The 27,763-nt window shown below is 39.6% G+C and overlaps 1 protein-coding gene across 1 annotated transcript in view; it reads right to left on the bottom strand.

Moving 5' to 3' along the window:
* LOC105064765 (methylglutaconyl-CoA hydratase, mitochondrial-like) overlaps positions 1-27,763 on the bottom strand; it is a 120,053-nt gene that overhangs the window by 67,276 nt on the left and 25,014 nt on the right. Inside the window, exons 3-4 of the mRNA XM_074355955.1 lie at positions 19,738-19,805; positions 19,540-19,627 (exon numbers count right to left, since the gene is read on the bottom strand). Of these exons, the coding sequence (XP_074212056.1) occupies positions 19,540-19,627; positions 19,738-19,805 (156 nt within the window). The remainder of the gene's footprint in view (positions 1-19,539; positions 19,628-19,737; positions 19,806-27,763) is intronic.

Below are 27,763 nucleotides of genomic sequence, written 5' to 3'. Positions count from 1 at the left end.
CACCAAAACACAATTTAAAGACACAGACGTAACAGAGATGCTGGAATTACAGACCGTGAATTTGAAATGATGATGACTAATATGGTAAGGGCTCTAAGGAATGAAGTAGACAGCACGCAAGGACAGACAAGCAATGCAAGGAGATGGAAACCCTGAGAAAAAAACAAAAAGATGTTAGAGATAAAAACACTGTAACAGAAATGAACAGCAGCTTTCATGGGCTTCTTAATAGACGGCACAGAGCTGAGGAAAGACTCTGAGCTTGACGCTATCACGACATAAACTTCCAAAACTGAAAAAGGGAACAAAGAATGAAAAAAAATTAAAAGATAAAACCCCAACATCGAAGAACTGAGGGACAAGCACAAAAAGTGTAATATGTGCATATTAGGAATACCAAAAGGAGAAGAAAGAGAGAAAGAAAAAGAAATATTTGAACCAGTAATGTCTGAGAATCTCCTTAAATATATGTCAGACACCTAACCACAGACCCAGAAAGCTCAGAGAACAAGCAGAGAACACCAAGAACACCAATGCAAAAAAAATAAAAAAAATAAAAAACAAACAAAACCCACCTTGGCATAATATTTTCAAACTACAGAAAAGTCAAAGATAAATTCTGACAGAAGCCAGAGGAAAAAAAATCTTACCCATAAAAGAACAAAGATAAGAATTACACCTGACATCTCCTTAAAAACCACGCAAGCAAGGAGAGTGAAGTGAAGTATTTAAAGTGTGGAGAGAAAAACAATATCAAATCTAGAATTCTGTACCTGCAAAACTATCCTTTAAAAGTGAAGGAAAAAGCAAAAACTGAGAAAATATGTTGCCAAGAGACCTGCCTTGCAAGAAATATTTTAAAAAATAATAATAAAGTTCTTTAGAGGGAAGGAAAATTATATAGATCCACATAAAGGAAAGGAAGTGCATCCAAAAAGGAGTAAGTGAAAGTAAAATAAAAACTTCTAGTCATCTTCTTCTTCACTGAGCTAACAGATAATAATTTGTTCAAAGTAATACCAATCATCTAATAAAATATGTACAAGATTCATATAAGGAAAACTACAAAATGTATGAACAAAAGCAAAAAAGAACTAATTAAGTGGAGATAGTCCATGTTCATGGATAGGATGACTCAAAATGGTTAAGATATCAGTTCTTCCCAATTTAACGTATAAATTCAATGTATAAATACAACATCAAGGCATAATCCATGAAACAAATAATGGGTAACTGGACTTGATTAAAACCAGAAAGTATGCACTGCAAAAGACAAAGTCAAGAGAATGAGAAGACAAGCCACAGACTGAGGAGGTATCTGCAAAAGACACATCTGATAAAAGAATGTTATCTAAAAGATACAAACTCTTAAAACTCAACAGTAAGAAAATAAAGAATTCGATTAAAAACTGAGCCAAAGACCTTAACAGACACCTCACCAAAGAAGATACACAGATGGCAAATAAGGACATGAAAACATGCTCCACATCACACTTCATCATGGAAATGTAAATTAAAACAACAAAGAGATAACACCACACACGCATCTGAATAGCCAAAATGTGGAACACTGACCACACTAAATGCTGGCAAGAATGTAGAGCAAGAAAAACTCTCCTTCACTGCCTGTGGGAAGGCAAAATGGTACAGCCACTTTGGAAGACATTTTGGTGGATTCTTATAAAACTACCGACTCTTACCTTTCAGTCCAGCCATCATGCTCCTTGGTAGTTACCCAAAGGAGTTGAAAACATGTCCACTCGAAAGTCTGAACTGGTATGTACAGTAGCTTTTATTCATAATCACCAACACTTGGAGGAAACCAAGGTGTCCTTCAGTAGGTAAATGGATAAGCAAACTATGATACATCAACACAGTGGAAAATAATTCAGCAATAAAAAGAAAGAGCTATCAAGGCATGAAAGGACATGGAGAAAACTTAAATGCATATTACTAAGTGAAAGAAACCAATCTGAAAAAGCTACATACTTTATGATAACAGCTATTTGACACTCTGCAAAAGGTGAAAAAGCATAAAGACAGTAAAAAGATCAGTGGTTGCAAGGGTGAAGGGGATGAACAGGCTGAACACAGATGACTTTTAAATTTCAGGGCAATGAAAATACACTGTATGATGCTACAATGACGGATACATGCCATTTTACATTTGCCCAAGCCCATAGAATGCACAACATGAAGAGTGAACCCTTGTGTAGGGTTACTCACTTGTAAGCATGGAGGTTAATCAATTGTAACAAAGGTACCACTCTGGTGGACGATGCTGATAACAAGGGAGGCTCCTCATGAGAGGAGGCAGGGGGTATATGGGAAGTCTCTGTACCTCCCTCTCAATTTTGCTGTGAATCTAAAACTTCTCTAAAAAAATTAATTTAAAAAAATCTACATAGCAAATTTTCCTCAAGAGTCATTTATAGCAACTCCCCATTAAATGAAAATGAGTGCTCTGACATAGAATTTTATCAGAATTCAGGCTCTAATAAACAGGCCTTCATTTTCCCTCACAGTGAAGTGTCCTTTCACCAACCAAAACCCAAAGTCTCCATTCTGCCCAGCATCCCAGGCTCCCTGGCTTGCCTGAAGGCTTCTCTTCTGAAGTTGTGTCACTTCTCCCTCTCAAACAGGACCAGGATTGGTGTCATCAGCATGCAAACTGGGGACATAGCTCCATTCTGAGAAAGTCCCATTAACCCTTATATACTCCAGTTATCATCACATTTCTGTGAACTAATATGGAGTGATTCCCAGGATATACTGTTAACCGAAAAAAATGAAGGACAAAAGAGTATGTACAGGACGCTACTTGTACAAGAATGGAGATGCTTAAACAAGTATATCCTTAATTTTGCAGAAAGAAACATGACGGATAAACTAGAAATGAACGAGGTTCATTAACAACCCTCAAGGGTGGAAACTGGAAGGGATTAGAGGAGGAAGGGGTAGTGACATTTCCAGGGACTTCCAGGGACAGCTTTGACTTTTGAAATTGTGCTGACACTTCACATACGCAACGTGAAATAAACGAGTGAGGAAACCTAATTTTACTTTGTATGAATTAAACATAATTAACCGAAGGGGAAATAATGTAAATAACTTTTCAACACGGTATTTTTACTCTCTACCCTCAGTCTAAAGACATAAATACTCTAAATATTAAACTCTGGTTAGAAAGTGGATTTATCACAGTGGTACACACAAGTCATTTGAAACTATTTTCTCCATTACTAGAGGATTGAGCAAATGAGTAAATATACTGCAAATAAGACATCTACAGAACAGGAGAGAGTGAAAGTGAATCCTGTGGTGATGAACTGGAAACAGTTATTTGTATGAAATCACGGTTTCCAATATATAAATACAGACCTTGACATAAATGTGTGTGTATATACATAATCTAGTTTTTTTACCTCCCTATTTCTTAGCTGTGTGCAGTAAAAGGGCCTAGAAGCAGAGACTCCCCAGGAACAATGAGCATCCTGAGCACTCAGATGTTGGTTCCTAAACACCATTCCCCACTGAGGGAACTGGAGGCGTCCACCTCTGACTGTGGTGGAGTCAGTGGTACTGCACTACGAGCCCTTCTTCACCCAGTATATATGACGTATCTTTCAGAAGCTGATCGACAAGTAGTGACAGATCGATCTGGGAGCCCACTGACTGTTCCAGCTTTCTTTGCCAGGTGCTTTCTAGGCTGGGGTGTATGGCAGGGAGCCCTAAATACAACAACACAGTGGTCTTGCTGATGCCCAGAGATGAGAGTTCAGGGAGGCCGTGTGGCTGGAATCTGCAGGACAGGGAACCAGAAGAGGAGAGCGCCTCTCAGGCAAAGGGCTCCAATAATCTACACGGGCTCCCCTTAAGCTTTAAGCCGGGGCAACTGCCATTTCACAGGCAATTATCAAAGAAAGAACAACAGGGAGCTCTGGCCTGAACAACTCCTGGTGTCCCCATCATGGCCAGCGGGAACCGAGAAAACACACAGAAGACCCGGGCATTTCGTGTAGACATCAAAAACTTTTAAAACAAGCCTCAAAAGGGTTGGGCAGATCCTCCAGAAGAGTAACTGCCTGCCAGAACAAAACAATGCTTCAAGAAAGACACCCAGTAAAGGCTATCCTATCTGTAGAAAAGCAAAACCAATTTACAGATATTTCATATAATTCAAGAGAAGAAAACTTCCAGAGACTTACAGTTAAGAGATAACAAGTATATAATATTATAAATATTTTAAATGAGTAAGTTATATTGTAATTTAATGTAGTAATCATGTTGGCTTTACTTTTATTTTAGAAAATGTGAATACACTGACTACCTCCATCTCTCAAATCTTATTCTGCCCCCAAAAGTCCTAAGTTACTCGCATGGAAATTCTAATCAGGAGGTTTCCAGGAACCTTAAACCTCAAGATACTCCTAAATGGTAGTGGCCTTCGAGTCTAGCATTCACCCAAACGATGCTCTCACTGAACAAAATATTTGTACAACTGTGAGTTGCAGAGATGTCTGCAGGATCATTCATCAATCACACAAGAAAAGAGGGCACTTTTAATGTGTGTTAAGACACACAACACAGCCTGCACGGGCCAGGTGTCTAACATCTAGCTGTGAAGCTCGAGGAAGCTGAGTCCGGCTTCCCCAGCTGCAGGTGAGGGGCCAGGTCCCAGGAAATGGACTTTGTCAAGCAGACAAGTAAAAGGAACAGAGCCTGAACCAGGGCTCAGAACACTGCAGCCACTCTGCACCCAGCTTTCATATGGCCCTCGAGCTACAGTCTACTTCTTTCTAAAGCATCATAAAAATTTAAAAAAAAATTTAATAACATATGACACAGACTGCAAGAGGCCCACAAAGCCTAGAATACCTGGCTCTTTACTGAAAAGGTTTGCCTAACCCTAGTCTAGTCTAACTCTGGCTCCCATGGGACCCTCTCAGAAAGCAAACTGTGCTGCTAAATATAAATTGCCAGAGGCAAACTGATGTAAATTTTTTTTTCTAATTTTTTCAGCTCTGCCCTTCTAGCGGCTGGACCAATACTGAACCTGACCCAGGGTCATGGGTTGAATTACACTCCTCTAGCCTTGTGAAAGAGGGGACTTCTTCATGGAAGACCTCTTCTGGCTTCTAGTGCCTTCTAATGTCCCCTCCCCATTAAGGGCAGCATGACCTAACTGGGCAGGCCTGGACAGGGGACGGGGGGAGAAAGGCCAAGAGCAGTTGCCTCTTCTTCACCCTATAAGCCACCTATACATGTACTGTATCAAAACACAAAGCATGCTTTACTTAACCATGACACTTTGCCAATGACACTACATTAGCAACCAAAATTTTTCAATTCTTCATCCCATTAACTATCTGTTAAGTGCCTTAAATGACTAGGCACTGTGCAGGTGCTGGGCTCCTGCCCCAATTCCACAGAGTGAGCTTATCTGTCCAAGAAGCAGATTGGTAACAAACAACTAAAAAAGAAATTCAGGAACTGAGAAGATGAAGCTAAAATAGGAAAATGTGACAGTGAGGGGAAGTGGAGACGCCTGTTTTGGCTAAAATGACACAGTCACAACTCTCTAAGGAGATGACATTTGAGCAGAGGCCTTTCCAAGCAGAGGAAACGCTGAGCACAGTGAGTCTGAGCGGAGACGAGCTCTGTCTAGCAGAGAAACGAGGGCTGCGAGGCCAAGCGCGATGGACAAGGGGGAGAAGGGGAGAGCCGGTGGGAAAAGGCGAGGCAGCCAGGTCAGGAGACTTTACACATTTTTTATCAGCTTCCCCATAAATAACTACAAATTTAGTGGAATCATCCTGCAGTCCCAGGTCAGAAGCCTGAAACTTGGCAGGGCTGCATTCCTGCGGTACCAGAGAATGAGCTCCCTTGCCTTGCCGGCTTCTGGAAATTGTGCACATTCCTCGGCTCAGAGCTTATTCCCTGCATTGCTGTCATTTCTTCCCTCATAGTAGTTTTTCTAATTCTCATTCCTCTTTCCAACTTCTAATCCTCCTGCCTCCCTCTTACACAGACCCTTGTCTATACATTCACCCGACTGGGTAACCCAAGATAAGCTCCTCGTTTCAGGATCTCTGACTTAACATGTATCTGTGATGTCCCTTTTGCACTGTAAGATCACATATTCATAGGTTCCGGGGATTAAGACACAGCCAGCCTCGGGGGGCATTATTCAGCCCACCACACTTTACTTCTGAGGATTATTTGGAGTAGGAAGTGTGAAGTGATTATGTTTTAAGATTTCTCGGGCTACACTATGGGGAGTGTGCCTCAGCGGGGCAACAGTGGAAGCAGAGAGATGAGTCAGCAAGTTATCACTAATACATACTTCCTATTTTTAAAAAAGAAAATAATATCTAAGAGCATAAAATATTATTTAGGTAGTAATTTTTTTAATGGAAAAACAAGGTCAGAAATGAATTAGCAACAGCCAATACTTATTACTTCCACAAAAAGGGTAATCTAAGCCATTTTTAATGGCATCTCTGGTATGTTCAAGCGGAGAAATTAAAAGTATAATATTAAAGGTTGACATCAGGAGAGAAGAAGGGACTGAAATCAATAATCTAAGCTTCCACCTTAAGAAGCTAGAAAATGAGAAGTAAATTAAACCCAAAGCACACAGAATAAAGAAAATTATTACTTAATTAATGACATTAATGAAACAGAAAAACGGGAAAAAATAATAACAATGAAATCAAAGCTGGTTCTTTGAAACAATCAAAACACTAATCAATGTTTTGCCAGAATTTTTAAGAAAAGTGACATAAATTATCAATATCAAAAATGAAAGAGGAGATATCAAAATAGATTCAATAGACATTAAAAGGATAAGGGAATATTATGAACAATTTTATGCCAATAAATTTAAAAACTTGGATAAAACAGATAATTTCCTTAAATGACATAATTTATCAAAATGTAAAAAGAAATGGATAACATGCATAGTCTTCTATCTACTAAAGAGATTAAAATCTTAGTTAAAAATCTTCCCACAAAGAAAACTCCTAGATCAGATGGCTCTGTTGGTGTATTTTATTGAACAACCAAGTAAGAAATATTACCAGTTCTACACAGGTTTGTCCAGCAAAACAGAAGAAACAAAACTGGAACATTTTCCAATTCATTTTGAGACCAGTAATACCTTGACACCAAAAACAGAGAAATGACAAGAAAATTAAAAACCAATTTCCCTTACAAACAAAGTGCAAAATTCATCAACAAAACTTTGGCAAATTGAATCTGGCAATATATAAAAACTATAAAACATCATGACCAAGAAGGGTGTATTCCAGGAATACAAGGTTGTTTAATATTTGAAAATCAATCAATTCACCATATTAAGAGACTGAGAAAGAAAAACCATATAATCATCTTAATATGTACAAAAAAATTTCGGATAAAATTCAACACCAATTCATGATTAAAAAAACAAACAAAAAAACTCAGCAAACTGGGAATAGAAACTTTTTCACCCTAGTCAAGTATATTGATGAAAAATCTACAGCTAAATTACACTTAATGGCGAAAGACTGAATGCATCCCCGTAAGGTTGAAGAAAAGGCAAGGATGGACATTTTCACCACTTTTATTCAACACCATAATAAGGGCCTAATTTTAAGAGAAGAATAAAACAAAAGGCCAACAGAATGGAAAGGAAGAAGTAAATCTGTCCTTATTTGCGCATAACTTGACCATCTACCTAGAAAATACCAAAGAATCTACAAATGTGATTCCTAGAACTAAAAAGTGAGTTTAATACGGTTGCAAGATACAAAGTCAATACACAAAAAATCAATCACATTTCCACATGCTAGCAATGAAAATCAGGAGTCTAAATTAAGAAAGGCCACTTTACCGTGTCATCAAAAAATAGGCAATATTTAGGACTAAATTTAGCCAAGTATGTTCAAGGCTTGTACAGACTGATTGAGACAATAAAGAGCAGAGAGAGCCTGGGCAGAACTCACACATATATATGGTCAACTGACTTTTTAGAAAGGCCCTAAGATAATTCAGTGGAGGAAGAGTTAGTCTTTAATAAATGGTGAAAGAAGTGGACATACGTATGAATTAAAAAAAAAAAACCCTGATGTATGATAAAAAATATATTTGGTCTTTGTCACTGTATCCTGGCACAGAGCTTTTGAAACCCTCGGAATTTTCTGAGTGATGGAGGTATTTTCTATTTTCATTTATAATGAGCCCCTCACAACCATAGCTGGGTTTATGTTAATGAGATGGCTGCTGGAGGGCCCCTTAACAGTTTTAGGATGGAGGTTGGTCACCAGAAGGACCAAGTCATGATAAGAGGTTGGAACTTTCATCCCTACCCCTCAATCTCTGGTGACAGTAGAGGGACCAGAGACAGATTACTAATGGCCAATGATTCAATCAATCCTGCCTATGTAATGAAACCTTTGTAAAATCCATTAACAATTGGGTTCAAGAAGTTTCCCGGGTCGGGGGGAGGGTGTAGCTCAAGCGGTAGAGGGCTTGTTTAGCAGGCATGAGGTCCTGGGTTCAACTCTCGGCACCTCCTCTAATAAATAAATAAGTAAATCTAATTACCTCCCCCTGTCAAAAACAAAAAATTTAAAAAAAAAAGAAGAAGAAGCAACAGCAGCTTCCAGGTTGCTGAACACATATATGGGAGGGTGCCACAACCAAGAGGGCATGGAAGGTTCTGAACACCCTCTAGCCGAGGCCTGCCCTATACATTCTACCACTTGGCTGTTCTTGAGTTGTATCCTTTAAAATAAACCAGTAATAATAAATAAAGCACTTTCTGAGTTCTATGGGTCAGTCCAACCAGTCCTATTGCTGACACTAAATGCGGGGAGAGGGGGTGATTTATACTCCAATTTGCCAATTCTCTGACACCAACTGAGTGTCCAAGAGTTCAGTTCAATTCTGATGCTGACTCCCTAAATTAGCGCAGATCCTACAGGTGAAAGGCGCGGCCCCACGAGCCTGCTTTCACTTTAGACGCTGGTCCTAAGTCCTGGGGGGAACCCAGACTTCTGACCAACCAGCTAAAAATTCAAGTGTTCCCACAAATCCCCCATCAGAGTCAATAACTCACTTGAGTAACTCACAAAACTTAGAAAAACACTGTACTTACATTTACCAGTTTATTATTAAGGACACAGCTCAGGATCAGCCTAAAGGAAGAGATGTACAGGGGAGGAGGGACACAAAGGTTTCACCCTCCCGACAATCCCACATGTTCACCAGCCTGAAATCCCCCCAAGCCTCATTGTTTATAGGTTTTTATGGCATTTTCATTATCTAGGCATAGCTGATTAAACCACTGTCCAGTAGACACTGGACTCAGTCCGTGGCCCTGCTACCTTCTCAGGGTTGGGGGAGTAGGGCTTAAGTTCTAACCCTCTAACCCCAGGACTGATTTTTCTGGCAACCACCCCATTCTAAAGTCATCTGGGGTCCCTGCCTTCAGCCATCTCATTAGCATACAAAAGATGCTCTTACTACTCCAAAGAAATTTCCAGGATTTTAGGAGCTCTGTGCCAGGAACCCAGGGCAAAAATCAAATATATATTATTTGATTACACCATAAATATATATTATATTACTATACCGCATTACCTAAATCCACACCTTACGATATATACAAAAACGAACTAAGAATGAATCATAGGTCTAAGTATAAAATATAAAAACTGAAACCTTTTTGGAAGAAAACACAGTGAGAAAGTCTTTGTGACTTTGGAGTAGGTCAGGGTTTCTTAGTTAACAAAATAGAAACAAACCATAAAAGAAAACAAATAGATCAACTGGACTTCGACTGAAAAACTTTTGTTCTTCAAAACAAACTGTTAAGAAAAAGACAAGCCAAAGAATAGGAGTAAAAATACTCTTACTTATCTTTATCATTTATCATTTATCAGCAAAAGGTCTGTATCAAGAATATATTAAAAACTCTTTAACTCAATAAAAAGACGATCTTTTATTTTTATTTTCATTAAAATATGGATAAAAGATGTGAATAAACACTTCACCAAAAAAGATATACAGGTGACAAAAAAGCACCAGAAAAGATGCTCAAAATCATTACGCATTAAAGAAATGCAATCTAAAACCACAATTACATGTAACTACATACCCATTAGGATGTCTAAAATTAAAAACTGACAATATGAAGTGTTGATGAGAGTGCAGAACACCTGGAAGTATCATATATTGCTGGCGGGAACACAAAATGGTTAGAAAATAGCAGCAGTCTCTCATAAAATGAAATGTATAGTTTTGACAAAACCCAGTAATTCCACTCTCAATTATTTATCTGAAAGAAAGAAAAACATGCTTATAAAAGCCAAAATAGTGGAAAAACCCAAATGACCATTAACTGCGAAACAGATAAACAAATTGTGCTGTAACTATGCAGTGGACTATTTAGCATGTAAAACAAATGCTCAGCAACATAATGAAAATCATACTCAGCAATAAAGTGAAACTACTGAAACACGTATCATGGGTGAACCTCAAAGTATTACACTAAGGGAAGGAAGCCAGATACAAAAGGCCACCTACAGAAGGATTCCATTCATAGGACATTCTAGAAGAGGAAAAACTATGGCAAGAGCAATGAGATCAAGTGTTTTAAGGGGGTGGGAGAAGGGGAGGGGATAGGCTATATGACACCATATGGGCATAAGAAAGATTTTTAACAGCACCACCCTCAAGTAGGCTGGCACCAGCCCCAGGACAACCTGATCTCAAAGCCAGCTGCCCCAGTACCCAGCCCCACCCACCAGTGACCTGCAGCCTCTGCACAAGGCAGAGCCTGGCAGCCAACCAGGCCAGAGGCCAGCCCCATCTCCCAGCATGACCACAGCAGTCAGCCCTGCCATCAAAGGGTTCACACAGCCCAAGTAGGGGGCAGCCCTAGAGCACAGAGTTCTGGTGACCAGAGGGGCGTATGCTGCTGGATCCCATAGGACGTCTCCTACATAAGACCACTTATCCAAGATTGGGAAGTATAACCAGCCTACCTAATACAGAGAGGTAAAACAGAGAACTGAGAAAAATGAGGCAATAAAGGAATATGTTCCAAAGAAAGAAAACTCCAGAAGAATTAAGTGAAGTGGAGATAAGCAAACCACCTGACAGAGTTCAAGATAAAGATCACAAAGATGTTCAATGAACTAGGGAGAAGAATAGATGTAAATAAATTTACTGTCACTATTTGCAGATGACATGATACCCTGTATAGAAAGTCCTAAAGACAATACCAAAAACTATTAGAGCATATTGATGAATTCAGCAAAGTTGCAGGGTACAAAATAATATACATAAATCTGTCATCTTTCTGTACACTAACAACAAACTATCAGAAAGAGAGAATAAGAGAATAATCCCATTTACAATTGCATCAAAAATAATAAAACAACTAGGAATAAGTCTAACCAAGGAAGTAAAAGACCTACTCTGAGAAAACTGTAAGACAATAATGAAAGAAACTGAAGACAACACCAACAAATGGAAAGATACTCTGTGCTCATGGACTGAGGAATATTGTTAAAATGACCACACTACCCGAGGCAATCTGTACATTCAGTGCAATTCCTATCAAAAGACTCAAGGCATTTGAACTAGAACAAATGATTCTAAAATTTGTATAAAAACACAAAAGAACCCAAATAGGGAAAAGAATCTTGAGAAAGAAGAGCAGAGCTAAAGGTATGATATGCCCTAAGTTCAAACTATACTACAAAGCTACAGGAGTCAAAACAACATGGTACCTGCACCAAAACACACACACACACACAGATTAAGGGAACAGAATAGAAAGCCCAGAAATGAACCTACATTTACAGGAGCAATTAACATCAACGAGGGAGGCAAGAATGTACAACAGGGCAATAAATGGTGTTAGGAAAACCGGACAGTTGATGCAAAAGAATCAAACTGGGCTACATACTCACACCATATACAAAAATAAACTCAAAATGGATTAAAGACTTAAATACAAGACCTGAAACCATAAAACTAGAAGAAAGCATAAGCAGTATAGTCTCTGTCATTGGTCTCAGCAATAATTTTTTTGTGAATAACTCCTCAGACAAGGGAAACAAAAGCAAATATAAACAAATGGGACATCAAACTGAAAGCTTTTGCACAGTGAAGGAAACTATCAACAAACAAAAAGGCCACCTACTTGAGTGGGAAAATATTTCTGCAATGATATATCTAATAAGACGTTAGTATCTAAAATATACAAAGAGCTCGTACAACTCAACATCAAAAACAAACACCCCAATTAAAAAATGGGCAGAGGCCTGAATAGACATTTATCCAGAGACGATACACAGATGGCCAAAAGACACATGAAATCATTAATCATTAGGGAAATGTAAATCAAAACCACAATGAAATATTACCTCATACCTGTCAGAATGGCTATTATCAAAAAGAAAACAAGTAACAAGTGTTGGTGAGAATGTGGAGAAAAAGTAACTCTTACGCACTGCTGGTGGGAATGTAATTCATGCAGCCACTATGGCAAACGGTATGGATACTCCTCAAGAAAGTAAAAATAGAACTATCATACGATCCAGCAATTTCACTCCTTGGTAGCCTTCCAAAGAAAACAAAAACACTAATTCAAAAACATACATGCACCCCTATCTTCACTGCAGCATTATTTACAACAGCTGAGATATGAAAGCACCCTAAGTGCCCACTGATAGATGAATGGATAAAGAAGATATGATACATATTTTCAGTGGAATATTAGTCATTAAAAAAATGAAATCTTGCCATTTGAGAAAACATGGGTAGACCTAGAGGGCATTATGCTAAATGAAGTAAGTTAGACACAGAAAGACAAAGACCGTATGATTTCATTTATACGTGGAATCTACAAAACAACAAATCAACAAACATAACCAAACAAAAACAGAGTCAAAGAGAACAAACAGGTGGTTGCCAGAGGGGGGAAGGGTAGGACGATGAGTGAAATAGGGGAGGCAGATGAAGAGGTACAAACTTTCACTTACAAAATAAATGAGTCACAGGGATGAAATGTACAGGGGAACAGTCAATTATATTTAATAACTTTGTATGGTGACAGATGGTAACTAGACTTATCATGGTGACCATTTCGTAACGTAGAGAAAGACTGAATCACTCTGCCATGCACCTGGAACTAACAGTGTTATAAGTCAATTATACTTCAATTTAAAAAGAAAAAAGAAAGCTTTTTAAGTGAAGAACATGTTCTACAGCGCAACTATCCTCATGGTTTAAACATCTGTCAAAATTAATCAACTACATACTTAAAATTGGTACTTTTTTGCAATTAATTCGTATCTCTATAACACTTTTTTTTAAATTTCCAAAGAATCCTACGCTAAACTAAATACAAATCTGTAGATATCTAGCTTTCACTTTACTTACAAATTCTCTAAGGGACTAACACTCAAATACACAAATATAACTTAACTTGAGATTCTGAAACAATACTGAATAGAAAAGTTCATTAGTCAGAGGTCCCCATATATTTAATCATGTCATGACATCTACATCCATTTGAAAATACAACATTCAATAAAGCATGTTAACAATTTTAGTGAGAAGCTTTTAGTCAGAAGACAATTTACTAGAACTCAAAAGCAGAAGCAATAGTACCTTCACTTTTTTAAAAAACCCACACTAGCGTAATTCAGCGAAATACTCAATTTAGAGTTCTACATACAGGAATCAATTACCAAGAACTGTTTATAATTTATTTCAGGAATTTCAAAAGAAAAGATCCTCAGACTCAGTAATTTCTCATAAAATTTCATTTCAAAAATTTTATGGTAAAAACAACACGTATGTACTTTGCTACTTAGCCTTAGAACACTTAACAGAACAAAAATAAACAGATGACAGGATCAAACAGTTACATCTGATGCAGTAGCCTAGTTTAAAAGGACTTTTTCATAATTTCATTAAATATATTAAAATTTTAACTCCTAAACATTTCACAGTGAGTCCTGACTATCAGAATGGTATTTCTCAGGATACTAAGAGACGTACAGGCAAGCCATGAACCCAGAGGAGTGCATCCACAAGAAAGATACGTCCATGACACCGACTCCCAACCTGGAGTCATGCCTGGGGCACAGCATGGTTATTTGAAAGCATGTACGTGGAGGAAACATCATCTCCAGCCATGGTAACTACGATATGTATTTTTCCTGGATCTAGACATCACTGTAGTCAAACAGAAAATTCATCTAAATAGATTACTGTACCCAGAGTGGCATCTGACATTACACATCTTCTCAGTCAACACAGGACCACTATAGCGTGTAAGTGCATGAAATTGTAAGAACTTAAAAAGGAGACTTTATCCCAAAAGATTAAAAATCACTGGTATAGTAAAGAAAACTCTGCCCTAGGAGTCAGAAGTAGTTCCAGAGAAGCGACCACCTTTAAACCAGGTACTTAACTTCACAGAGATTCTGTAAAACGAAAGCATCTGAAGAGTTGTATAAGGTCTTTTTATTCTGAAAATTTTCCTCCTAAACGTTGCAACAATAATTCAGAAATGCAATTAATGTCACAATTTTAGTTACCAAAACTGAAAAATACACTAAATATGCTTGGTAATTTTTTTCAAAATTATTTACTTTGTATATATTAGCTTAATATAACTTCTTACTATAATTATTATCACCAAAAATTTGAAGGTGAAAAAAAGAAAACACCACTCCTAAGCTGTGACTTATTTGTAGACAGAGCTCACACAGGTGCAGTCATAATGGGAATAACATTTCACAAACAGCTCTCTTCTTATAACATGTATTTTTCACACTGTAACAGTTTTCACATTATCACTTTAAATAGTATCTTAACATTCTACTGAGTACACATATATCTGTATATTTATGTATGTTTTTATGCATCTGTATAGTGAAATACTAAAAGGATGAAATAAAATAATAAAAATTGCTACTTTTATTCGGGAAATGGTGTAGAGGGAGGGGGTAAGAGTGGGACTTCTCTTTGTATACTTTTCACACATATTGTATACATTTCATACATTTTGACATACTATTTCTTAAACTAAAATCTAATTTTAAAAATGTAAAAATAAGTAAAATATGATTGTTGACTCTAAATAATAGATTTAAATGAGAAGTCAGAAATCTCAGTCCAGCCTCCAGTGTAGGAAGGGATCATGTTATGAACAGTGCTTAATTATCTGCTCTTCCAGCATATTAGAAAAAGGACACAGAAAACTGAACCAAAGTCAGGAGCCAGAGACCCTACCAGTGAATTTCAGAAAAACTGCTCACATCCCAGCAGCCCCTGAAAACATATTCAGTGAATCACAGCACAGTGTAAAGTCTGATCAGATTCAGCAAGTACCTCCTGGGTCCCTACTGCACGCTGTGTTGTGAGAACACCTAAGATGATTTTCGGAGAAAAACAAAACAAAAAAAACCCCCCAAAAAACAGAAGTTCCCATCCTCAAGAAATCTGAGGCAAGACCACTTCATAAGTTTTGGAAATAAACAAGGTGCCACTAGAATACAGATGTACAGATAAGAGAAATCTCTGTGGGGGCAGAAAGGGAAGAGGGAAAATGAGTAATTTTAGGGGGTTGGGGGGCTAAGAGATAACCAATAAATGAGTAATTTATGAGGATTTTGTTTTTGAATATGACTGCTTCAGAACAGAAATTAAAGCTCTAATTATGTGAAAGGCTATTCTTCAACAATAATAAATAAATGAGGTCTAAGTAATATTAAGATTTTTATAATAATGTAGGATATAAGTTTAAATATTCTTTTTAAGTATGTAAAGAGATTTTGTTTATCCAGACTTACACTACACTTAATGTGTACATATTAATAAAGACAGATCTACTCAATTGTCTGTTTCAAATATACATAAGAAAACCTTTCAGAGAAGTTTGAAAGAATGGTTCTATTATACACTCTAAGTTACTAAAACAAATGATTTTCTCCAATTTTTCTATAATTCAAACTTTTATTTTTGGACAAAATACAGTAACAAACCTTGTAAGTTTAAGTATAGGAGATTACCTTGATCATGCAAAAGCACACAGAGCAAAGAAAACAGACCTGATTAGCCCTTGGGAAGAAGTATTCCAGGCTAGCAGTATTTAATCTGATCAAGCATCTGGTATATTACTTAATATGTCCCCAAAAAGGCAACCTATAAAAGATAGCTGTAAACTGCACTAAAGCACTAAAGCCTTTTCCAAAGAGCATTAATAATGTGAAGGCCCAAACAAATGGGCAGCAAAGGTAAAACAAAAAGAATTCTACCAGGAATTACAGTGTTATAATTATAAAACCTATTACCAACACAGACAGTAACGAGTTACGACCATCAGCACTTACTTCTGAAGTGTCATTCCTCCTTCACTGCACCACCATCACTCCTCAAAGATTCATGTAAGTGGGCCTCCCTTATAAGCCCCCAGACTGTTCTACGTCTTGCCAATGAGCCTGTCAGTGGTCCTCAGAACCATCAGTATGGTGTTAAGACTCAGTCACCTGGAGAGACAGTCACCTACCTGGTCCTAAGGTCACAGATACAAGAATCCCAATTCTCTCCGTGTAAGTTTTTCATATTGTTTAAGAGAAAAAATTTTAAATATATGAAGCCCTTATAAAAACTATTAACAGCTATAATTATGAGCACTGCATTGAAGTACACTGTCACATCACGCCTCCGACAACCCTACCGGGAGGACAGCGTTACTCACATTTGACAGATGTAAGAGCAGAAGCCTGTACTCAGAAAATCATCACCCAGGCTGCTGACAAGAATAATCCTGCTCTCTTTGATTACCAAACTCAAGTTTGAACTAATCCTTTTAGACATGGTACATTATATCAAAAGCTAAAATATAACTCATTTATACCAAACGTTCCTAGATACCATAGAATTCTGCCATATTTTAAGGTGGAAGCTACAGAGTTTGAAGCTTGAAAAACTGAGGACCCTTAACAATGAAACTGACCAACATAAGCCACAACTAAGACAGCTCTAAAACATTCTGTCTAGAAACACTCCCCCCATGTCCCCTGCACTGCTCTGGGTATACTCTAAATGCTCAAAAAATACTTGTGGAATGAACAGAACACTGTATGCTGTTCCCTCAGGCATTTGATTATCTCAAGTGGATTATCCCACTTACATTTTTATTGAAAAAAATTTTTTTATGCCTCAGTCAACTTCTACCTTCATTTACTCATTAGTAAACTACAATGATACTACATATTATCAGCATTTTTATCTTTATCAGCTACATTTTTTACTAACTGAAATAGATTCATTCAATGTCATGACTTAGAAATACTGACTATTTCACAGAACTAGGACAAATCATAGTAAAATTTATATGGAACCATCAAAGACCTAGAATTGCCAAAGCATTAATAAAGAAAAAGAAAGAGGCTGGAGGAGTAACTCTCCCAGACTTCAGACAATACTATAGAGCTACGGTCATCAAGACAGCATGGTATTGGTACAAAAACAGACATATGGACCAACAGAACAGAATAGAGAGCCCAGAAATGAACCCACAAACTTTTGATCAACTAATCTTTGACAAAGAAGGCAAGAATATACAATGGAATAAAGAAAGTCTCTTCAGCAAATGGTGCTGGGAAAACTGGACAGCAGCATGTAAATCAATGAAGCTAGAACACTCCCTTACACCATACACAAAAATCAACTCAAAATGGATCAAACACTTAAACATAAGACAAGACACAATAAACCTCCTAAAAGAAAATATAGGCAAAACATTATTTGACATACGTCTCAAAAATGTTCTCCTAAAACAGTCTACCCAAGCAATAGAAATAAAAGCAAGAATAAACAAATGGGACCTAATGAAACTTACAAGCTTCTGCACAGCAAAGGAAACCGTAAGTAAAACAGGCAACCACGGAATGGGAGAAAATTTTTGCAAATGAAACTGACAAAGGCTTGATCTCCAGAATATATAAGCAGCTCATACGACTTAGTAAGAAAGAAACAACCCAATCCAAAAATGGGCAGAGGACCTAAACAAGCAATTCTCCAAGGAAGAAATACAAATGATCAATAGGCACATGAAAAAATGTTCAATATCACTAATTATCAGAGAAATGCAAATCAAAACTACAATGAGGTATCACCTCACACCAGCCAAAATGGCCATCATTCAAAAGTCCACAAATGACAAATGCTGGAGAGCCTGCAGAGAAAAGGGAACCCTCCTACACTGCTGGTGGGAATGCAGCTTGGTGCCAACACTGTGGAAAACAGGATGGAGATTCCTCAAAAGACTAGGAATAGACTTACCATATGACCCAGGAATCCCACTCTTGGGCATATATCCAGAAGGACCCCTACTTCAGCATGACACCTGCACCCCAATGTTCATAGCACTATTTACAACAGCCAAGACATGGAAACAGTCCAAATGTCCATCAACAGATGCCTGGATAAAGAAGTGGTATATTTATACAATGGAATACTATTCAGCCATAAAAACCAACAACGTAACGCCATTTGCAGCAACACGGATGTTTCTGGAGAATGTCATTCTAAGTGAAGTAAACCAGAAAGAGAAAGAAAAATACCATATGAGAGTGCTCATATGTTGAATCTAAACATACAAACAAACAAAACATAAATACAAAACAGAAAGAGACTCATAGACATAGAATACAAACTTATGGTTGCCAAGGGGACAGGGGGTGGGAAGGGACAGATTGGGATTTCAAACTGTAGAATAGACAAACAAGATTATACTGTATAGCACAGGGAAATATATACAAGATCTTATGGTAGCTCACAGAGTAAAAAATGTGACAATGAATATATTGTATGTTCATGTATAACTGAAAAATTGTGCTATACACTGGAATTTGACACACTGTAAAATGATTATAAATCAAAACATGTTTAAAAAAATAAAAACAGAAATACTGACAAATAGGGAAAATGCAGGACAACTTGATCGCTGGCTTTTGGTAACGCAGCACAAATGGAAAACATACCAGCTTTCACTGCTGTAGATAACCAATTGAGAAATCCAACTTGTGGACACATACTTGAGTGAGAACTACGACAAACACCAATCTCCAAACCAAATGTCTATACTTAACATTTTGTCCTGGGGCAGCTACTGCTACTCAAATAAAGCATTTTTTAAACAACTCATAAATACAGAACACACTGTTGTGACTAAAGGAAGCAATGTTTCCTTCCCAGTTGATCTTTCATAAATATTATTCATGTACTACCAAGGAATATTTTAATGGCTCAAATTATTTTTTTCAACTTCCAAAACAACTTTTCCACATGTTGTAAAAGTTTCTAATACTGACAAAGCATTTTTTTTCTTGTAAAGCAGTAAAAAACAAAGAGGAATTGTTGGTAATGACATTCAAGCCATAGAACACTTTATAATGGAAAACAGGCTATCACTAAGGAAAAATTAGACTACAGTTTTAAAAACTTAATCTATTTACATACCAGCACAGAATATCCCTGGGACTTCACTTCTGACTACTATGGTCCACACTTTCTTATCAGACTTTAAAGCATCCACAGTTTTTGAGAGCTAAACAGAAACAGGGAGGGTAAGGAGGGAAAAGGAGAAAAATCATTTTCAGATTGATATCAACACTGTTTCTTAATATTAGAAGCAAACAGTTTAATCTTTACACTCACCATTTTTGTAAGATTTTTACTCAATGAATTTTTGGCATAAGCTCTGTTTATTCCAAGCACCACAATTCCTAGTTAAGAAAAAAAAGGGGGGGGCAAGCATTTGAGTTAGTGAGGTATTCAGAGTATGGACTCCCACACGCAAAAGCTGGTTATCTTGGGATTTAAGAATCTACCACCTTCTACCACCTCCTTGAGGTTCATGTCAAGAGCTTTATCCTAATTTTCATGTTTTCCTTCCTTTTGAGGCATATTTTTGAAAAATGCGGTATAAGTAACATATTTATAAAATCTAGTGCTTAACATTTACTGCTTTTCTTCAGCCTTTTAAAGAAGAACTATAAAACAGCATGTCTCCTTCAATTATCTCTCCTTAAACACAACCAAGGTAATCTGCCACATTTTACTAAATTGCACATCACTAAATCAGATTAACCAGTGGGAAGGCCGTGCTGACTGGTGAAAATTCTAACTTACACAGTACTATGTAAAATATTGTTTCATCACCTTTAAGTATATTCAAAAGTACATAATAGCTAATAATTTCTTGTCACAGGCAAGCATTGTGGGATCAGCCTTTTTGCTAGTATACTAGGTGTTAGTATCTCAATTACATTTTTTTAGTCATACTACACACATTGTTTCAGTATTTCCATCCCAGGTTTCTCTCCTGACTCTGTCCCATGTACTTTTAACCTGAAGCCACCTCCATTTAGAAGTCCAACAAGCAATTCAACTTGAATCCATGAAAGTTCATTTTTTCTCCCACAAAGCCCAGATCTCCCTCCTAACTTTCCTAATTTTATCAGAGAGCATCACCCAAATCCAGTCTTCCATTCCAACTGCTATAGTCAGATCAATTTTCTAAAAATAATTCCATGCACAGAATTCCCCTCTTACTTAAAACCCTTTAATTATTTCTTATTTCCGAAATACCTGACTTCAAAGACCTTAATTTGGTATTCAAAGTCCTATGAAACCTGTCCCCAACCTTCTTGTTCCCTGAGTAAGCACAAATTTTCCTTCCACATCAGAAATGCCTTCCATCTAGTTGAAGGGGGCAGGTCAGGGTGGTGTTGATCCTTGTTTGTAATTGGGTTAAAGACAACAAAATGTGCACATGTGCACACGCCATCTCAAGGCAGTTTGCAAAATCCATTTTTCAAAGAAAGTACAAAGATGAATTCTGGCTCATGGCAGAATAAATTCGCAAGAATTCCAAACAATCTCAGCATGGATAAAGTCATGAAGGAGAACTGGTACCCAGGGCAGGCTCCGCATTAAACAGCTGAATGGTATTGGGTAGGACCCAACACTAATGACAACAGCTACCGCTAACTGAATACTTCATTATGTTCCCAGCGCCCTATGTTTATTGACTCATGTAATCCCCAAAACAACCTAAGAGGTAGGTACTATCTTTATCCTTGTGGAACAGATAAAATAATTGGGACTTGGGGAGGTTAAATAACCACCTGCAGCCAGTAAGTGGCAAACTCCACCCTTGAAGGAAGAATGACTACCCTACAGGGTTCGAGCTTCAGTTCCCTCATGAAGGAAGCCGAATGGATGGAACCAGACATGTGCATTCACTCAAATGCACTCAGGACCCATTTTGGTGCTCAGCCCTCAAGGAACTACTCTAGGAAAGACAAACAATAAACTAATCATAAAAATATATGATTCAAAATGCTTTATGTGTTCTAAATGTTGTTCCAGTAATTTGTAACCAGAACTGATATGGTCTGGGGGGAAGGAGAGAGGGTGCTGGTCAGGAAAAGCTTATCCAAGACAGTGCTATTTGAGCTGAGATTGGAAAGATGAGTAGTAGTTGGCAGTGTTACTGAGTCCAAACTCATTCTGCTCACCACATGACAGGCCAATAAATCAGGAGATGAGATGCTGGGGCAAGGAATAAGTGACTTTATTCGGAAAGCCCGCAGACCGAGAGCATGGCAGAATAATGTCTTAAGAGAACCATCCTCCTCAAGTCAGATTATAGGCTCCTTTTATACAAAAAACCAGAGGAGGGGCTGTGGTTGGTTGTTGCAAACTTCTTGGTGCAGGAATTCTTTGTTCCTGCAGCTGTCCATGTGGGCCAGGTCACCATGCTCCTGCAAAACCTCCAACAAAACAAATGGCATTCTCTATTCTGCAACTTTGTTATCTTTACTTGAGTCCAGAGCAAGCAAGACTAAGCCTGGGGAACAGAGCACAGTGGTCAAAGCCAAAGGAACAGCACCAGTATGGAGTCAGATTTGTTCTCTATTGGGGGGGACTGGGAGAAGAGAGAGTGCTCGAGTCCAGGCAGGGGCAACTTAGGAGAAATCGTAAAATAGTCATGGCCCCATGAAAGGTCTTGTCATCCAGGAGGAAGAGAGGAGAGGTCAGCCCAGGCCAGATATTGTCATTACATTACAATGCCCTTTTAAAAAACAAGGAGTAATCACTGAGAGAGTTTTAAGTAGTATAAACACACATACATAACCGGGGGCTGGGGAGAAGGGGCGGGGGGTGCTTTGTATATGCGGAGACCATGCCTAAGTGTCTAGGGACAGACACTTTGAGCCATAAGCTGCAACCCAGTCAAGCAATACAGGTTTGTCTGAGGTTAACAGTTAGAAGTAGAAGAAAGAAAGGATTCAAGAGGTAACATTTACAATGAGCTAGTGATTGATTACACTGAGGACTGAATGCACTGGAAGGAGGTGTCAGGAATGTCTAATAGGTTTTTGGCTTCAGCAGTTGGATGCAAAGGAAATGACATTCAATGAGACAGAGAATCAAAAACAACAACAACACACCAAGGTGAGTGTGCAGGGGGATAAAGTTTTAGTTTGATTTTGAACTACAGTGAAATCTGAAGTGCCTATGAGACATCCAAGTTGGCGTCAACTCTAAGGGTAGAGGTGAAGAATGCGGGCTCTGAGGTCTGACTGCTGGAGCTGAAATCCCAGTCGGCCACTTACCATGTGACCTTGGGCAGTTATTTAACCTCTCTGACCCTCAGTCTCTAACCCTGCAAAGTGAAGATGCCAACAGTTCTAAACTCCTTGGGACTGCTGTGAGGATCATATGGTAAGATGTTTGCATCATAAGCATTTAATTATAACTGTCCCTTCTGCAAACACTTTGATGCAGTAAGTGTTACCATGGTGCATGCTAGATATGACACTGTTGGCATTATTACTGAAGTGTAACGTGCCATCAGAATGCTTCTACCATAGATTAATTCCAGTGGTTCTGGTCCCATGTTTGAGGCCTGATGTCTTAGGTACTTCCACCGCAAGGAGTTGGAAATTAGCTCTGTAATTCAAAACGAGTCTTCCAGTGCCTAATAACTGGACCACCAAATGTGTAAGTAAGTGGAATAAAACCTTCTCTTTATTCAGCAGGGCCTATTGTTTCTTGTTCTGTAACTGGCCCACTTTATTTCACAGTTAACAGCTAGAATGAGGTGCTAGAATGATCCAGGTGACAGAGGAACAGAGTTGGAGACTTCAGTATAAACTCATAGTTAACTTAATATAGATACAGATGGTTACATATAGAAACTCTAAGATAAGTTTATATACGCTGGTTAGTATACACACATACATTTCCTTCTCAGCTGAGTGACTTAAAAACAATGACACCCCAGCAGCAATGAGCACACCATTCTTCTGTAAAAGTGCTCCTTGTTGAAATGGATGGTTCCAGGACTTGGGCAATACAGGAAATATACAAGATAAGCCTGAAGGCTGTTGTAGTGCCAGAAGGTGAGAAAGTGCTCAAAATAACCCCACAATGATGTTAAAGAGACACAGAAACCAAATGAAAGAGCTGCCAATAGCCAAATCTGGAACAAGAAAGAGAATGAAAGGAAGGAAGGAAGGAGGGCAGGAAGGGAGGGAGGGAGGAAGGAGTAGAGGAGTATAATTCAAACCATAAGATAAACATCCATAAATCCACACTGCTATAAATAAATGATTAAATCAATAAACAGGAGAGAAGAGACAAATCTCCCAAGCAAAAGAATTCCAAATAATTTATGTAGACACTCTGTCCTCAAGGAGGGAGAGCATTACTCTTCACTACTCGAATACTGGCTGCATGTAGTGACTTTTTTCTGAAGAGTACAGTATGGAAAGGGAAATAGACTAACTTTACGGTGAAAAAAACTGAAAAACACCACCCCAGCCAGGTGATCAAGGTTAACATTAACAGTGATAAGCTATGTTGATAGTACATATCCTTGGTATGATGTGATAAGAGTGGCATTCCCCCTCCATCGTCTTCCTCCCAAAACCCCATAACCACATTCTAATCATGATAAAAGTATCAGACAAATCCCAGTTGAGGGACATTCTACAAAATATCTGAGCAGTACTTCTTAAAACTGTCAAGGTCATCAAAAATAAGTCTGAGAAACTGTCACAGTCAACAGGAGGCTAAGGAGACATGACGACTAAAGGTAATGTGGGATCCTGCAACAGAAAATAATGGACTTTGGGTAAAAATTAAGGGAATCCAGATAAAGTATAGACTTTCATTAGTAATGAGTCAGTATTAAGTCCATTGACTGTAACAATGTACCATACTAATGTAGCATGTTAATAATAGGGGAAACTGGGGGTAGGGCATATGGAACTCTCTGCCCTATGTCCTCAATTTTTATGTAAGTCTAAAACTATTAAAATAAAATGAAATAGATGTCACAGTCCACCTGGAACCTAATTCAAAGCCAATGAGTCTGTACTGCCCTGGACTGAGCTGGGAGCCTGCCCTGGTCAACTGGTGGTTGATGCTTCTGGAAGATCTCCATGTTTCTCACCCAGCCTTCTCCTCTGAGTCACCTATTTACCTCCTCCTGCCCCTCAGATCCTTTGAAGTTACCTCCTACCCGTCCTGTACAGTTAGTTCTGCAACAGCTCTGGGGTCCTGGCCTGGGGAAAAGCTCATCCCTTCAAGTCAAATGCCTCTAATCTGCAGACTCCAGAGTTGGCCTTTGGCGGAGTTGGCAGCTAAAGGACAGCTCTCCATCCGAGGACAGACCTTAACCCAAGTGCTCTATGGGCAGTTACCTGGGCAGACCCTGCCCCTCAGCCCCACCCAGGGCACTGGGGGACCGACACCTCCCGCAAAGGCTCCACCTCCTCCAGCCTGCTCCCCGCAATCGCCAACTTCCCCAGGCCTGCCCACGTCACCTAGCTGTCCATAAGCTGCTAGCCACTCACAGGCCAGCCTAGAAGTATCCAGTGACTTTGCATACACGCTCTGTCACAGCATTTCAGAGAAGATGTTCCATGATCCCATGGACCCAGCGCTCCTTTCTGGGCATCCTTAGCTCCATCTGCAGGCAAGGCCATCAGAGGAAGGCGGTGCTGTGTGCTCAGACCTCCACGATATCCTGCAGCTTAGTCTCTTCAGTGGGCACAGTCACTGTCTATATGGTGCAGGAACAGTGACTCACCCCTAAGCTGCCCACAACACCCAGACTAGACCCATGCACGGAGATGGTGTGGAGGGCCCTTGGTGAGAGTGGGAAAGGGATGGCCAAGCAGGAGAAAGACCCGGCAGTCACAGAGAAGGAGGACCAAAGGAGCCCAGATGGCACTGAGGGTCAACAATCTGAAATGAGGCACCTGTGGGTCCAGAGAGGCCTCAGTTCTTTCATTCCGAGGCCTGGGTCTCTACAAAGAAACCTCCACGCCAAGAGCTCAGAAGACAGATCCATCGAGAAACCCCAGACCTCTTGTATGAACTCCTGCCCCCAAAGAAATGCCATCAGGAGCTCATACAGCTCCACCTGAGGTTTCCTGCCAGTGCAGAGGAAGAGGGGTCCCACACACACCTGGCTGCCCCTGAAATCCTCAAAGAAAGAGAGGGAGGAAAGCCCTCGGCCTCCCTCTGCAGCTCCAGTGGTTTCACCACGGAAGAACTGGCCTGACAGGGATGCAGAGGCATCAAGAGGGCAGAAAGGAACATGGAGGAACACATCTGACGGTCCCAGGCCCCAAAGATGCAGGTTTCCTCTGCTGCCCCATAGGCGAGAGGAGCCCCCGAGGCTGTCCCCGCCCCCTGAACTGGGTTTCCGAGTCACTGTGGAAGACTTAGACTTTGAGAAGGAAGCAGCGTTCTGGCACATCAACAGCATGCTATGGGGTGAGACCCAGGCAGGCCGGGCTCCCCTGCCCTCTCCGGACACTGAGGTTACCTCCACAGACACCATTCCACCCTTCCAGCCTCTCCTGCTGGGGGCTCCCCTTACCACCAGTGGGAGCATCTTCATATCTATGCAGGCTCTGCAGACATCCCCCAGTGACAGTACGGCCTTAGACACTCCTGATTCAGACACTGGGGTCACCCCCATGGACACCACTCCACCCTCTCAGCCTCTCTGCTTGGGGGCTCCCCCACCACAAGTGGGAGCACCTTCCCACCTCTGCAGGCCCTGCAGATGTCCCCCAGTGATGGCGTGGCCTTAGTCATCCTCACCAACAACAGCCTTTCTGCACTCAGGTTCTGTGGGCCCAACCTAACGGTGAAACTTCCTGTTAACCCTGGAACCTCTGCCCAGCCCATCTTTGCAGTCCCTGATGGGCAGCAGCATGGAGCCACCATTGGTGACAGCTCTCCCAAGTACAGAAAACAGGCAGCTCCAGCCCCAATCTGGGACCCATTCTCTGCTCCAGCTCTGCTAGCCTTGGGCCACCCCACACAAGCATTTTCTGGTGGTTCATCATCCACAAATCCCACCCTGGACACTCGTGCCAGCACCCAGCTGACCTTTGCTGACACCTCGACTGTGTTCCCCACTGGCTCTGCAGCTGCCACCTACATGCCCAGCGCTGTGACCAGGGCTGGAACCAATACTGGGCAGCACTGCTCAACATCTGACAGCTCAAGCCCAGCCCCATTAAGGTGCAGGGTCTCAACAGCATCTAAGGGCTGTAAGAGCCAAGAGGCTGACCTAGAGCTGTGCCGCCTCTTTGCAGCTCTCAGCATTACAGGAGGAACAAAGTGGAACATAAGCACCACTATAAACCTATAAAAGAAAACACAGGCAAAACAATATCTGACATACATCTCAGCAATGTTCTCCTAGGGCAGTCTACCTAAGCAAAGGAAATAAAAGCAAAAATAAACAAGTGGGACTTAAACTTACAAGCTTTTGCACAGCAAAGGAAACCATAAGCAAAACAGAGAACCTACGGAATGGAAGAAAATATTTGCAAAAGATGAGACTGACAAAGGCTCAATTTCTAGAATATATAAATAGCTCATATGACTTAATAAGAAAAAGACAAACAACCCAATCCAAAAATGGGCAGAAGAACTGAACAAGCTACTCTCCAATAAAGACATACAAATGGTCAATCGGAATATGAAAAAACACTCAATATCGCTAATTATCAGAGAAATGCAAATGAAAAGTACAATGAGGTATCACCTCACACCAGTCAGAATGGCCATCATTCAAAAGTCGACCGATGATAAATGGTAGAGAGGCTGCGGAGAAAAGAGACCCCTCCTAAACTGTTGGTGGGAATGCAGTTTGGTGCAGCCATTACCAAAGTCACTATGAAGATTACTCAAAAGACTAAAAACAGACTTACCATATGATCCAGCAATCCCACTCCTGGGCATATATCCAGATGAGCTCTAATTTGAAAAGATACCAGCACCCCAATGTTCATAGCAGCACTATATACAATAGCCAGGACATGGAAACAACCTAAATGTCCATCAACAGATGACTGGATAAAGAAGTTGTGGTGTATGTATACAATGTAATATTACTCAGCCATAAAAAAGAATAAAATAATGCCATTTGCAGCAACATGGATAGACTTGGAGGTTGTCATATTAAGTGAAGTAACCAGAAACAGAAAGAAAAATGCCATATGGTGTCACTCATATGTGGAAGCTTAAAAAAACAAATGGTGCGAACGAATTTATTTACAAAACAGAAACAGACTCACAGACAAAGAAAACAAACTTACGGTTATGAGGGGAAGGGAGTGGGAAGGGATAAATTGGGAGTTTG

This window comes from Camelus bactrianus, chromosome 32 (genome assembly GCF_048773025.1).
Source record: "Camelus bactrianus isolate YW-2024 breed Bactrian camel chromosome 32, ASM4877302v1, whole genome shotgun sequence".
In the NCBI taxonomy this organism is placed as follows: Eukaryota; Metazoa; Chordata; class Mammalia; order Artiodactyla; family Camelidae; genus Camelus; species Camelus bactrianus.
Note: the sequence above shows the minus strand (reverse complement) of the source record. Positions and strands in the feature narration are given on the sequence as shown.